General features: G+C 36.9%; 1 protein-coding gene across 14 annotated transcripts in view; it reads right to left on the bottom strand.

Moving 5' to 3' along the window:
- The window catches only part of NRXN1 (neurexin 1), a 708,974-nt gene that overhangs the window by 211,693 nt on the left and 481,793 nt on the right, over positions 1 to 15,488 (bottom strand). For all 14 annotated transcript variants that reach the window (XM_039384935.1, XM_039384929.1, XM_039384934.1 and 11 more), the window contains one exon: positions 11,742 to 11,923. In XM_039384935.1, coding sequence (XP_039240869.1) covers positions 11,742 to 11,923 — 182 coding nt within the window. The remainder of the gene's footprint in view (positions 1 to 11,741; positions 11,924 to 15,488) is intronic.

Here is a 15,488-nt window from a genome sequence, read left to right as displayed (position 1 = left end):
ATTATATTAACAGCACAGCCATCTTATTTTAGCCTTAGAGTACATACTCAGATGTTTTTTCACACAAGCAATTAGAAGATTGGAAAATCTTACAAAATGCTCCTCTGAATTGTTCCATGGAGAGCAAATCTAGAAGCACCAAACAACTGTAGCATCCCATGGCACTATTACAGCCAAGAGTTATTGCTCACTGTGCAAAGTGACTTGCAGATGTATACAAAAAATCTTGCAATTCAAAGAAAATAAAAATCCCCAAACTTGAAGCCACCTCCAAAAACCAGCACAGTTGCCATCCTACAAGTAACCCATGCATACAGATACATGCTACCTGCAACAACCCAACTCATTTCATGTGAAGGGTAGACAATTTGACATTAAAACATGCCTTATATTAGCTTTATTAGGAATTTCATAGTACTTCCACAGAAAAGTGAAACCCCCTCTTGCTTTGAAAACAAGCAATAGAGAATTCCCTTGCCTTTTTCTGTTTGCTGAGTAGCAAATCGAAACAGTACAGAAACTTGGGACATCAGGAAAGGCTCTCTGGGAAGGAAACAAAACAAAACCAAGTTGTCAAATGGGACTCCCTGCTGCTGCATACCATGTGGTGCTCTAGTGAGCTGCATCTGTTCAACTATTAAACATTGTGGTGAATATGATACCGACAGCAGTGACATTATCAAATATGTTGAGTGGTTATTAAGGCTCTATAGCATAATATTTTCACTTTTTATTTTAATTGGTAGAAAATACTATAAAGCAGCTTCACGTATAACAATGCTCTTTGTGCTTGTCTCTACCTGAGAGGGCACTGCTACATTATCCACAGACAGTCTTAAAAATTCCATCTGCTATGCAAGCAAAAGGCTGAGTACTTTTGCTCCAGGAACTCTCTATTGTTCCCTGGAATTCACTAGGTCAGGAAAAAAAGCCCCATATGGGGAACAATAAGGCTTCAGGACACTAATAGGGTTTCACAGCAGACTGGAAGAATGCAGTCTGTAGCATTCAGTCTGTAAGCAGTAAATTGCAAGTCCATCAAGGGTGAGGGCTGAACTGAAAATAACAAGAGACTGCAGCCCCAAAATGGAGCATGATATTATCTGTTGAGGCTGTAATGCTTCAACCCCATTCTTCAACCCAGAGGCCTGAGATCAAGAGGAGTACCTGACACAACAGCAGAATACATGGAGGGAAGGCTTCCCACTCCTGTATGAGCAGCTTTCCTAGACCACAGAGAATGTGTAATGATGCAGCAGCAAGAGTGATTTACATCTTCCTGAGGGAATATCTAGACTTACATTTTGTCCTTGACCGAATATAGATTATCACCTACAAACTCTGGCACAAGAAGTTAAAGCCATGTGAGGAGCTTCACGCTGCTACACTGAAGGCATTGGGATAATTTCACAGAGATTTGGTAAAACTAAAGGACTATGTCTTTCCTTTGTTCCTCAACATCCCTTACCTTATTCAATGTAAGCTAGGTAATTATCAAAAGCCAAGAAATGCATGAGTCAGTTCCTTCAGCTAATCCACCCTCTGTAGCATCAGAATGTTTCAGTGTAAATGGGCTTTCACGAATAGTGAGATATCTAAGCCTCTCCAAACACTTAACAGCAAAACTCACCTGTTGTAAGTGGGATTGTTACATTAAACATAAGCCACCAGAACACAGAACACTGACAATATTAGATCATTAAATCTTTATCCTGTCTGTTATTGTTGCGGAAATTCTTGTGAGTGGTATGATCTAAGCAAAAAAAAACAAAAAACAAAAGAGACTTAATGGCAGCAGCCCACTGTCAAATGGGAAGAATCACTGATAGATTGATAGGGAAGGCAAATATTGCAGATCTACAGTTGTTGCTGGAGAGAAAGGATAGACCAGCAGCGGAGATGCACTGGTGTCAAACTTGTCATGTTCAGGTAAGAGAGATTAAGCAGCATAGGCAAGTTACTGAAAAGCAGATGAAGATATAATTGGTTTCAGAAAATACAAATAGATTCCCTGCTCTGGCTCTGTTTCCTGCATAAGCCTCGTGCAATGAGCTGGGGCCAAAGTTTACAGAAGTTAAGTAACTTAATTGGATGAAGGTAAGAGCCAGGCCCAGTGTGTTCAGTTCTACCCTATGCTACACCACATTAAATCCAGTGATTTTATTACAGTTACTCCTCAGTGCCACAGTGGTGTAAGGGAAAAGTGATAAGGCTCAAGACATTAAAATAGTCTTGAAGAAACAAAGCAAACTAGCATTAAATATTAAAACAAGGTTTCAATTTGGTTATGACACTGAGATTTCACAGAGCAAAACCTGAATTAAGTGGTCTAATTAACCAACTATGAGTTGCAATTCAGGCAGTATCTCACAAAATAAGAATAATATTAAGATGACCTTTCCTTATTAGCACAAAATGATTACCTATATTAGCAATGTTTACTTAAAGAAAGCAACAGGTTCTGTAAAATTGCCTCTGCACCTTTTGCCTTCTGGCAGGAGTTTTCTGGCCTAACGTTGATCCTGCTCGTACTTATATTTCTGCAGTATTTTCAAACAAATCGATAGAGGAAGTGGTGGGATGAGAATTACTTGGGAGTTAGGATCAGAAGCTGTTCAGGTCACCAGCAGCACTTTTGCCCTCATCTTGTTCTGCATCAATAGGCTAATCACTCTCACTGGTATTAAAAGTGATATTGTTCATACTGCACGTTCACTGAAAAGCTGCCACACTTGGTACACTGTGCTACAGTGCACACTACATCCTTATCTACACTTAGAACTCGTAAATTTAAAAGACAGGGAGTTAATGGGCCACATCTTGGGTTCTGGCTTATATTCATAAGAAACAAACCTTGATCTGTCCTGTGCAAACCTGGCCTCTTTCAACAGATCAACAGCAGTCTGAGAGTCACTGTCTCTTATTCAAGCTGCCATCAGGCGCTAAAAGCATAGTCTGAAAGTGATGCCATTGCTCCTGTCAGTCCTTTTTTTTTTTTCAAACAACACATTGTCAGCCCAAAGTGCCTAAAATCTGTCTACACCCTGCTCTGCCACAGCTTCTAACACACTGGGTACACAAGCCTTCCAGTTGGTGTTGGGCCAGGCATGCCTGGCAGGGAGGAGGGAGTGCAAATCTTTCTGTGCTTCTCTAAAATTAGGAAAGAACCAGGCAATAATAAGCTAGGAAATATTATCAGGGCTGACTCTGTTTTATTAGTAGATCTAATAAACAGTATATGCTTACTATATATATTTATAATATAATAATAATAATAGTATAAGTGTATAATATAGATAATATTATATCTATATCTAGATATAATAAGCATAATATTACCCCCATAGGATAGATGGAAAAAAGTGGCCTGTTTTGGATGTTACTCTCAATCATCCAGAGCTCGAAATCTCGAGATCATCACAATAATTTCCTATGATTTGGTGCTTCTTCCTTTGAATGATCAGCCAGGTTACAGCGAACATCTCAACTGCTCTGCTATTGGAAATAGTAAAGTATCCTTTAAATCTTAATAAGGTTGTTAAGATGCCTGCTAAATTTTTCATCGGCTCTTTTTATACATGGCAATGTTCTGGAAGAGTTGGTGCCAAGTTATTAAAATATCTGTAACCTTCATGTGAAAGGATTTTGGCTAGTAGCCAGCACGAGGAATTTTGGACTTAAAGGATGTGACTAGATTGTGATGGATCTAAAACATCAATGAGAGAATATAATGTTAACTAGGAAAGGTGTTCCTACTGAGGAAAGATAGTCTATTTATTTATCTGTACATTATAAACCAATTCTTCTATCCTCCTTTTTGAAGCTAGAAAATTTGTATTTATACGAAAAAACATTGACAAAGAGGATATAGTTCTGAATTTTGGCCACATGCATATTTGATTTGCTGTTGCTGTTTTTGTTCTTTAATTAAACAGAACTTTTCAGTGGTCCCCATCAAGAAGGCCTTCCATATGAATACATCATACAGTCACCATCTGAAGTGACTCTCCTTTTCCTTCAGTTATACAGTATGCCTGTTTCTGGGGGAAACAAAAGGTATGTGATTCCTGAGACCCCTGGAGGTTTGCCACCTGTTTTCACTGGGATTCACTGAGACTGCAGAATTTGCACAACACGTGAATTTGTGTTTGAGAACATGGCAGAAGAACAGCCTGGGGAACAAGGGAGAGGGAAGACAAAGAAAGAATCCTTGAAAACAAGGCTGGATATAATCCACAGAGTACTTCAGAGCTTTAAAAGTAACAGTGTAAAAAATAAGAACAGCTTTTTGAAGAGGTCATGAGCCTCTTCAAGTTTGTGTTGATTAAATATGCTTGCTCTTGTGCTTGCCACTCCAAATTGGCCCACTTAAGTTCTTAAAAATGCATAGTTTTTTTACAAATATAACATGACTCAGGCCGAACCCCTTCTGTTTCTAATCTTGGCACTTTTTTTTAAGCTCAACAAGAGCCCAGAAAGATGGTTCCATGCTTACATTCTCTCCTCTTTGCTGGATATAATGTCATTTATGTACAGGCTGCAACAGTAAAGTCATAGGAAGACTTGCCATCAAATTCAGTAACAAAGTTTTGGGTCTTAAGCAGTTCTGACAATTGAATCTGATGGATTCAATTGTCTGTAATTTTGAGACACGTGGGATCTGAAGGGAACTTGAGTCCACCATCTGGTCTGCAATATCATTTCATACAACATCATGGCCACCTGCAATTCTTTCCATAATGCTGTCGGATGATTCTAATATATGTGGGCCCACCAGAAGTGTTTTAAGGATCTACTTAACCTCTGCCAGGCTTTAAAACTTTGCTAGAAGAAAATACTTCAGGAGATTCAGCAGTGTTGAGGGCAGGAGCACTGTGCAATGGACACGTGTTTTAGCTTAGAACTTCGGTCCCACTGGTTGTGCAATTTTCTCTGGTCAAGGGGCTGGCAGGTGGTGGCTCCATCACACAGCATGCTTTTTTGGGAAGGAAGCTTTTATTCTCCCAAAAGCACAAAAAGAGCAGGAAGCATAAAGGACATGCTAGCTAGGTAGAGGAAGAAGTGAGAATTTCTACCTATCCCAGGAGAGAGGAAGAATATGGTAGGAGTTGCCTCCCTCAGGCACACTTCTAGGCTGGAGAACTAGGCAATCAGTTGGGAGATCAGACCTGACCCACTGGTGTGCTGGACCTGCCATGCCAGTGTCAGGATTTCTCCTTGCAGTGTTCCATGATGGCAGTCACAGCCAAACTGTTTAATGATGTCAACTGTACAAATTCCATTCATATTTTTCATGCAGTAAGGTATCAGTCTGCTCTGTGCAAGAATTAGCACATTTCCATAACCTTCTTTCAGCAACTTGGCCTGTTTATGGCAAGAACAGAGCACTGTTGCTCAATGTGCAGTAACAGATTGTGCAGAATATTCAAGATGAGGCATTAACAAATAGCTTATATAATAAAAACCCTTTTCAGAGCTTTTTAATCTATGTCTCTGCTAATACAAAAGAATAATTTAACTTCATGTTTTCAAGGCACAGCTTGACCATCTCAGTGATTTATTTATTTTCCTTCTTACAAAGTTAGATCTTTAACCTGATCAGTGAGGTAAATGATTGCTGCGTTTAGCACAAATTCCCTAGATTAATTCATTGCTCCCACTCTAATTAACTTAATGTTTGTGTGCATTGAATTGCATTCCTACCTGCCTGTCTAGTCCCATAAATGATTCTTTTTTGATTGCCCTGGGTTTTTTTATTCCAACCCAGAAGCAAGTCTGGAAATCTTTCTTCCATAGTAATTTTTCTTCAGTTTAAAGGTTAACATATAGTCCAGTTGCTGAGGTTTTTGTTCCCCAAAGAGAAGAACAATCACTGTTTATAATAAACTTCCTATAGCATTTTTCATTCACATGTATAAATGAGAAAAACAAATCACAAATAAATATCACATCTATAAGCATAATAAGGAAATATCAAATACTGGCAGACTTCTGGATTAGATAATATCAGCCTTATGAAATTTTCTTGTGCTGCAAGGTAGCAGAATATTAAAATTCACAACTCTGATAAACATAGTGGTCCAAAGTCTTTCCAGGGCTCCAGAGTGATCCCTGATGCTCACTTAGCTGATATGATGATGACCTGGTTTTCAGAGATGCTGACTATATTCAACTTCCATTGACTTTAGCCACTGATGTGCATGTTCAGCACTTCTAAAATATCAGATTTCTTGAACCTAGTTCTGCCTTTTTTTTTTAATCTCTTCCTGGATGTGAATAATTCTATTTTAAATTCATTACTGTTTCATGAATATACAAGCCACCACTGGCCTTACCAAATCTTTGCTTTGCATATATATATATATTATAGTAAGGAATTCCATATTCAAATGATGATTATTAGGAGAAACACTATTTTGCGAATATTATTTTTTGAAAATTATTAAAATCGTCCTGGGAAAATTAATTAGCTCCAGTACAAACCACTAAAATCAAAGGTATTTTTATCATCAGTCTCACTGAAGGTACATCCATCTCTCTAGGACTTGATCCAAATACAACTAAGTCAATAAAAATCTTTCAACTGACTTTCCATTAGGCATTAAGCCCAAGACATGTGAAGTATTCAAAAGAGAATAACAAATGCATTTATCTTAAAACATTGTAATTGTTTCCGTGGTACACTCAACACAGAACTCTGATCTTCACTTCAGTTTTACTGTTTCTGTTCACTTAAGGGAAGGTCATTATACTTACATAAATTAAAATTATCCATATTTTATGTATGTATACAATAAAATCTAACAGAGTCAGCTATTAAAAGCCTGGTGTAGCAGAATACTGCATATGTATAACTAAGAGACAGAGAGAGAGGAGCATCAAATAAGAGCTGGTTTAAGTTTGCCAAAAGTTTTAAAAAATTTCAAATAAAAAATGCCATTTCCACAATATATATTTTAATATATATAGTATGTAAATATTTGGGACACAGAGCACCCACGGAATTTATTCATGACTCAAAACTCTGCTTCCTGTAAGACACACAACCTTTCCTCTCTGTGACTGTTCACCTCAGCCATTAATTGTAACTCTGAAGGCTGCACAAATACATTTTGAAAATCTAAGGATGATACTGATTAATCTATCATGCCAGTAATGTTTCATCTTCACAGTATTTCAGGTTAATTGTGTTATACCTTGCATATGCTATCTGTCCTTAACCATACCATACTTTTTCAGGTAATGTGTTAGCACGTCTTTTAAAGTAGTTTCCCATGCTTTTCCATCACAGTATTAATCCTACTGGTTAACATTTTCCCTATAATTTTTTCTCCAAATGACATGAAAAAGAATGAAAAACAAATACGTACTACAATCTACCCCGAGTTTAATGTCTTTTTCTTTTTGTGTTTTCTATTTGCTAGGTAGCATTGTCACTGTTCTCTCACAGGAATTACAGGGCATTTTCCCACAGTTTCTCCTGGAAGAGGAGAATGCCTGGAAGAGGCATTCAAATTATTGGCACATCTGCCTTATTCCTTATTTTAGACCTCTGAATGTTTCCTATCAGAATGATCATCAACACTTCACCTACTTCAGCAGATCCACATCTGTAAATGAGCTTAATGAGAAACTCCTCACCCTGCTTGAGCTAACAGAAGTGACCAGAAGGTAGTGCGCTGTAGGGTGGGTGTCCTCTCTGCAGTGCCAAAGCTGTATGGTCTGAAATGCTCTGCTGGCCCTATCCCCCATACAAACTTCTTGATCTCAATTTCAAAATCAGCTGAAACAATAAAAACAGGTGGTTTTCTGCTCCCGAAATACTTTAATTTTAAAACAAATGACACAAACAAGAAAGATGCAGAAACTACGGATGCTTTTCATCAGGCGTATAAAATGTCACATTTTGTTATAAAGTCTTCCATTTTAACAATGCAAGATGAAAACATAGCATAATTTATTCACTTTTTTAAATGGTTGAAGTGTATTGATAAAAGTCTATCCTTCTTCTCTTCACTAGCAAAGCCACACAGGAAAATGCCAGTTTCCTAGCTACCAGCATTGCCAGAAAGAGCAATTTAACAGGATTTCTTAGCCCTTCAAGGCAGTATCTTTGTCTAACTTCACTTTTTTCCTCACCATAGAAAAGTTAGAAATTCAAGGTAGCAACAGCACAGTGCCTGTGGTAGACAGTGACATATGTATATTTGTATACTTTTCTGTCTAATGACTTTGGAGAACAGTGTGGGAAGAGAAAAAGAGTAGAGGCAGGAACAGGAATCTCTGACACAATGACCTAAGGGCTTTAGAAGTCAATGAAAAAGCTAAGGACAGGAGTGCACATGGTGGTTAATCGAACATTGCATGAATAGGCTGCTGCCTTTTTCCATGTGGCATGGAGATGGATGCAGACCATGTCATGAAAAGGGAAAAAATGAAGCTTACAGTAATTATCAGCTCTGTGTGTTCTTTACTTATCCATCAACAGGAGAGAAAGCAACAGCAGACTTTTAGGTATGATATCTATTTCCTCTTGAACTAGATCTACCAGCAGAGACCATAACAGAAGTCAAGTGATTGCTGTGAAAACTAATTGCTGTATCTCTGGATGACTAAAACATTTTAAAATCCCTTTCTTAAAGCACTGTGATGCATATGTATCATACACACAAGCAATCCTTTATATCTACACTGCTATAGTACAAGTGTAGTTTTATAATAATCTATCTTGGAATTTAAAATACTTGCACTGGAACTGTTAAGCATCTGGTAGCAATGCAGATTACACATTTTTTTAAATGTTTCCCCTATTAACAATGGTTATTTGGGGAGGTTAAATGATTACTTTAAATAAATGTGTTCCTAACCTAACACTAAAGCTGTGATTCAGATGATCAAGTAGCAATTTTCAAAATCAGAATTTGTTATGAGTTTGATTTCATTATTAGGTTTACATCATCCTTAAGTAAACAGTATAAATAAAGAGGGCAACCACGCACTGAAGTACCATAATCTAACTCGTAATTTTCTCTTCCATTTCTACAATGAAGAAGGTTAAGAGTAAGCTACCTCATAGCTCTCTCAAGCACCCTCCCCGGCATGCTAGTGAGGACTAAAATCTAAAGTTTTTTAACTCAAAGCAATAGTTTCAAACTTTTTTTGCCACCATTCTGCTGAAAATGCATTTTAAACCTATCCTTACACATCTATCCCAAATTCTGTCACTAGGAAGGATGTGACTAATGACCCCCTGGATATAATGGAAACTCAGCAACAAAAGAACCAGTTTCTATCACACTGTAAAACTGAATCCAGGCATAATTAAATCACAAGTCTATCTTGTTATAAGGTTATAGTCATTATAACACTGGTTAGTTATTCATGCACAGTGCATCTCAATGTACACAGGCACTTATTACTCATGCATATTTATTACACAAACAGGTGAGTGGGTACATGCAGAATAACATGCAGAATTACACATTATACACTTCCCTGCCTCCACTGTTTCTGGTTATTTAGTAAGACATTCCTAGTGACATCTCAATGCAGATGCAAGAAGGAAGTTTTGAATGACAAAACCCTCCTAGTACTTTTATTACAGCTGGTTTAACACAGTAGCTGCCAATGTGGAAAAACTCAAATCCAATAAACTATTTTTGAAATATAACATTTACGTAGACCTCTCCATTTCTAGGTTCTTCTTCATTTTTATAGCTGTGATGTTTCAAAGTATCTTGCTGAGCAAAAACAGATCTCAGGTAAAATTCTCAGAACTATCTATAGTTCCACTGGCTTTAATAAGATGTATGTTCTTTGGTATCACAAGTGCTTTTGAAAATACTGCCTTTCAACTTTCTTTTGAATACTATCCTTATTTGAAATAAACTCTGGGAAATTATATCCCAGTAGTTTTCCAAGCTTTATCTATCATTGACAACCCTTAAAAAAACCCTTGCCAAATGTCTTAGCATTTCAGGTCAATCCCTTAGTGTCTCCACTCTAGAGACAGACTACATTGAAGCTGCTCTCAGAAGGTCCAACCTTGTTTCAGTGAAACTTTGCATGGTTACCACAGATTTTGCTCTGAAGCAGAGCAGGCTTCAGGGAGGTTTCTAAAGTCTCTTGCAAAGACAGCAGGGGGAGGCCAATATCAGTTCACAGAGCATGATGATAAAAGGCTTTTCGCTGCTTCACAGAAATTTCAAAAGACCAGTAAAGTATAATTTATCATGTCCCACATCCCTGTTAAGGTGGTAGTGTTTCTGTCCATAGAAAACTCTCAATTATTCTTTTATTTTTACCATCTGTTGCTACAGCATAGGTATAAGAAAGTTATTTGGAAAAAAAATTAAAAAGCACAAACATTTATGAGCAAGCAATAATTTTTGATCTCCAACTCATAACTAATGAATACAATGTTTGTTTTAAAATAGAAAAATAATGGCTAGACAGATTGAACAAATATTGTAGTTTTGAGAGACTTCAGGTACAGTAAAATTACTAGAAAAACATTCCTTAATATGCTAATGAACAAGAAAAAACTGTAAGAAGAAAGTAACACTGTCAACTACAGAGGGTTGGTATGAGATTGCAAAGAAATGGGCAAATAATGAAAAGGCACCTGATGGTTGCAAAGCAAATATTCAAATTCTATCCAGCAACACAATACTTGCCTTAAAATATGTAGGCTTTCAGTTTTTCTGGCATGTGAGAGAAGTTGCTTTGTTCACATTTTTAAACTAAGATTGCACAATACCAGCCAATTTTTTTGTCTGTGCGATTCAACGTAAGAGAAGGGTAAAGATAACCTCTGAATTTTATTTAAGGCCTTCTTTTTTTGTTTATTTACTCAAGCCAGTAAATAATAACAATTAAAAAAAAACACCTTGGTCCACAATGTGAGACTGCCTTTGCAGAAATAAGGAGCCTGGGAAGATTGCATACCATAATTCCCTCTAATTTTGAAAATGATCACTGCTGAATGTTTTCTGAGGGTAAAAGTGTAATCGGTTAAAGATCAATAAGTAATTTCACTCAAAAGGAACTCAACTGTTCCTAAAAGTAGAGACGTTCTCAAATAAAAATCAAATGAACACATTAACAAAGTTCAGACTAATCTAAACAACAAAGTTTTATACTACCTTAGTTATGTTTTATAATACCTTGGTTGTATTTATTTATGATGTCATAAAACTCCATATGTTTTCAATTTTGATGGCTAGTTATTTATTTTAAGGCAGCTGAAATTATTTTTTTAGACTTCTTAGCGTGATAGTCTTGCTTTCTGCTTAAGACTTATCATCACAAAAGAATGGTGAAATTGGAAGATAAATTCTAATATTAGAATTTATCTAATAAGCACAGTCAAAAGTGTAATTCCCCCAGCAGATTCCAGATTAAAACTCTCAGGATTAACATACCTTCCTTTGGCACTGCTAAATCCTTTTCTATGTAATTAGATTGTAGTAAAGTGCTCCATCTGTACAGGTATCCCAGTATGATTTTTAATTGAAAAGCCATGTAAAGTAGCATTGTATCAAATAAAAGGCATTTTGAGTACCTCTGAGACCCTGTACAGAATCATATGCTATAAGCCATTATCATTTAGTTCACTACTGACCCCAAAAGGCTCATTAACAAACCGCTATATTTGCATTAAAAATAAAATAAATTTAAAAGTCACAAATATAAAACAATCAAGATGGGAAGAAATCTCATGCATTTGTCATAATACTTACGATATGCAGCTCTAGATAATCTCCGAGCCCAGTAGAACTGTCCACTCTTACTAACACGGCCTCTTTTTGAACAGTACTAAACCCTATTGCCAGTCTGTCCGCACGAGTGCTTGGCCGATCGTTAGGGGGCCACGTGTAAGTGATTTGTCCGCCACCTTTGCTAAAGATATATGTTGTTCCCGCTGCAAAAAAAAAAAAGAAATGAATATAGTTAGCTCGCTTGCACCAATGAGAACCCACATGGAAATCATATGCTCTGCAAAAGTCAGGATGTTCTCACACAGCAAATGGATTCATAGAAATGAAGAGGACTGTATTTCAACATGAAGAGGTCTTTATCTCTGAAAATTTTGCAGCAAGCAAAATATTAGTGTTTTTTATATAGTGCAATCAACACAGAATATAACTTAATTGCAAACGAAACAACTTAAAATACCATAGCTCTGCTTCAGAAATGCATATCTATTCAAGAGAATTCTTAAGCATATGCTTGATGAACATGTTTCTGTGATGTGTAGAACATGGATGAGCTGAACCAAATTCTTTCCCAAACTGGGCCTAGGTAGAAAAATCGAGCAATTCTATTTACCTCATGACTGACAAAAAATGCAGCTACTTATTTGCACAATGAAAATGACACATTATCGTGCCCAGCGAAGCAAGATGTTAGCAAATACATTCAGATAAGATTTTACAGATCTAAGGTTTATCATCTTGTGACAGATGGGGATAACAAATGGAAACAAACTTTACTTGTCATGTCAGGACAAAAAGACATCAGTCTACCATCTGAGTAAGCAATGGCTTATTCACATAATGCTCAATGTATATCTTTTAAAAGTGGAGATCTTTACACATTATATGCAGGGTGCACTTACAAAATCTATAATCTGTTTTAACCAAGTGTTTAAACCACTTAGCACTCAGGTACTTAACTTTATATTTCCTCTGAACTAAAATAGCAGCATATCCGGACATTTTCCAGATTAAAAGTTGTATCTTAACAACAGCATGTAACAGGCAAGTTGTGCATGCACTTGATCTTTCATTTGAAAAGTCACTACAAGCTGGCCACTTCTTTTCTATGAAGGTAGATCAAAGCTTAGGGAGATAGGTCAATGCATTGTAAATACAGATGTCTAATTTTATTCTCTGTCCTACACTGTCTCAGTGTGTGGTTATTTGCAATTTTATTACATTTTACCTATTTTTTATTAAATCTTATCTATTTTACTAAACAGATAGCGATAGGACAAGTGGAAATGTTTTTAAACTAAAAGAGATTTAGATTAGTTACCAGGAAGAAATTCTTTTCTCAGAGGGTAGTGAGACACTGGAACAGGTTGTCCAGAGCAGTTGTGGATTCCACATCTCTGGAAGGCCAGGTTGCATGGAGCTTTGAGAAACCTGATCTAGTGGGTTGACATCCCTGCCTATGGAAAGGGTTTGGAACTAGATCATTTTTTAATGTCCCTTTCAACTGAAACCATCCTATGATTCTACGAAATGGAATTCAGATTATTCCACTCAATGCTCTCACTACATACTTCCCATGCCCATGTGAGGAGATAGTGCATAACAACATAACTGTAATTTTCTGACTTTCCTTCAAGATTGATCCAAAATGCTGTGAACATATAAAGGGATCTAAAATTCCTTAAATGTGTGGAGTTTTAAAGCCAAAGCCAAGAAAGACTTTATAGTTACACCACTTGTGCAACTCCCAGATGTCTCAAAATCTTATTTTAATGCACAGCAAGGCTGTTTTGTGTCAGTCTCAAAGCAAAAAGGACACATGGCCTTTTTGAAAAGATACCCTATATGTATTTCTAATATCACTGTTCCTTTATAGAATTATGTACCTACTCATTATTTTTTTCCAGTGTCATCACTTTGGAATATTTTTGCACTGTGCATAGCACCTAAAACACTGTAAAACTCATTTTATATCAACACACTTGTGTGATTGCACTGTGCTTGAAATAGATCTCTTGGTTCCTCCCTTGATGCCAAAATACCAACCTGCATATGTTTTAGGAAAACTTGTCGATATCTTCAGCAAAGACAAACACAATCACTGGTCTGATATCTCAGTTTTCACTTTCACTCTGAGTGAAATCAAGTTTATCACTATTATAAAGAGTTGTTTATGAGTAGTGAAGATTGGGGCTGTGCCAGGATTGTAATGGACATGAGCAAATGGTGTCTGGTTTAGGAATGTGTGTGACAAACACCTCATCTTCCTGTTCTCCCATCCTTGCTTTCCTCCTATGTGGTGCCCTGAAATGCACAATAACCTGTTGTGTGCAGTTCAGTAATGACAGTTGAATCTCCAGTTACAATACATCCAAAAAAAAGTCACATGAGACAGGGGATGGACCATCAGTGTTGATGGTCCCCAAGTTCTCCTCTTTGCTGCTTACTGTTGACTTCAAATCTTGAACTGAGGAGTTTGAACCTTCATACTGTATATGTCACAGTGGTGTCTGCAGTGAAAAGATTTGTTCTGTGTTGATGAAAAACTGAGGGCTTGATGCAAAGCTCATTAAAAACACTGACAGCCTTGCTGTTGACTTCATAAAACATTGTGTCAGGTCATGAATGAGGTTCTTACAAGTAACAAAAATGAGAAGGCTAAGAAAAAAAATAACTCCTTACACCTCAATGTCACAGATGAAACTGTTAGAATAGTACATAAGATTTAAGTGGCAGTGCATAATTCTCCTTTTCTTGGTTGTAACAGATGTGTTTACCCAATTAAGAAGACAAAGAAAAAGCCTGCCAAGCAATGGTGGAGTCATACCGAATACAATGACCCAGAAGTAAGTCTTCAGATCTGAACAATGAGAGACTCTGCCGTTCTCACTCAAGAGAGAATCTTTGTCACATTTTTTTGCTAAATACTGCCCTTCAAATAAACCAGCGAAGAGCAATTCATTCCATACTGCTGCTGCATTGAAGCCAAGGTCAATGTCAGTAGAGCTGGATAAATCTAGCTGTAAATCTTAAACTACATAGAAAAAACATCAAAGTTAAAAAACTTATCTTTTATCCATGAAAACATGTGGCTTATTTTTTTTACGACAAAGCTTTCCCTCCTTTATAACTGTCCATTTTGTAGCTCTTCAAACTAACTGAGTGTCTGGTAAAAGACTAATTAATCCATGCTGATGAATACAGATCTGCCTCTGTCTGAGCTGCACAGGGAGTCACGTTCTTCGAATTTCCTGTATTAATTATGAAAAAAATGGGTCGGAAGCCATCTGAGAATAGATCCTCTAGTGTTTATATTTCAAGAAAGACAAATATAATAATGTAAAATTTATTACTCTGGGATTGATCTCAGTTTATACAGTTCGACCTCCCATTAACTATTAAAAGCTAGAAACCGAGCAATTGTTGGAAACAACCCTGCTTACTCTCAGTTTTGGATATGTTAGGAAACAACAGAGGAAGCCTAATTCACTTGCTCCATAAAGGCTTTTTATGCTCTCTGACAAACCTTATAATGTCTCTGCCGTTCTTTCAGAACACTGTCACGAAAAGCCAGTCATCTTCCTTCTCTCTCTTAGCTTGTGGCACTGTGTTGTTTAGGGTTTATCATCTCCAGAGAATTGAAAGCAGCGGAATTATAATGTCAAGAATAGCAATGCCATCAGCACAGTACTTGTAAGTAGGCAACTTTGTAACATGCCAGTTATATCTCTCAGCCACAGACTTTACTGCATAATTCTTTATGCGTCCATG

This window comes from Pipra filicauda, unplaced genomic scaffold, assembly GCF_003945595.2.
Source record: "Pipra filicauda isolate LSUMZ 115617 unplaced genomic scaffold, ASM394559v2 scaffold386_size940508_pilon, whole genome shotgun sequence".
In the NCBI taxonomy this organism is placed as follows: Eukaryota; Metazoa; Chordata; class Aves; order Passeriformes; family Pipridae; genus Pipra; species Pipra filicauda.
The sequence above is the reverse complement of the archived record's forward strand: the minus strand, read 5'-3'. Positions and strand labels throughout refer to the sequence as shown.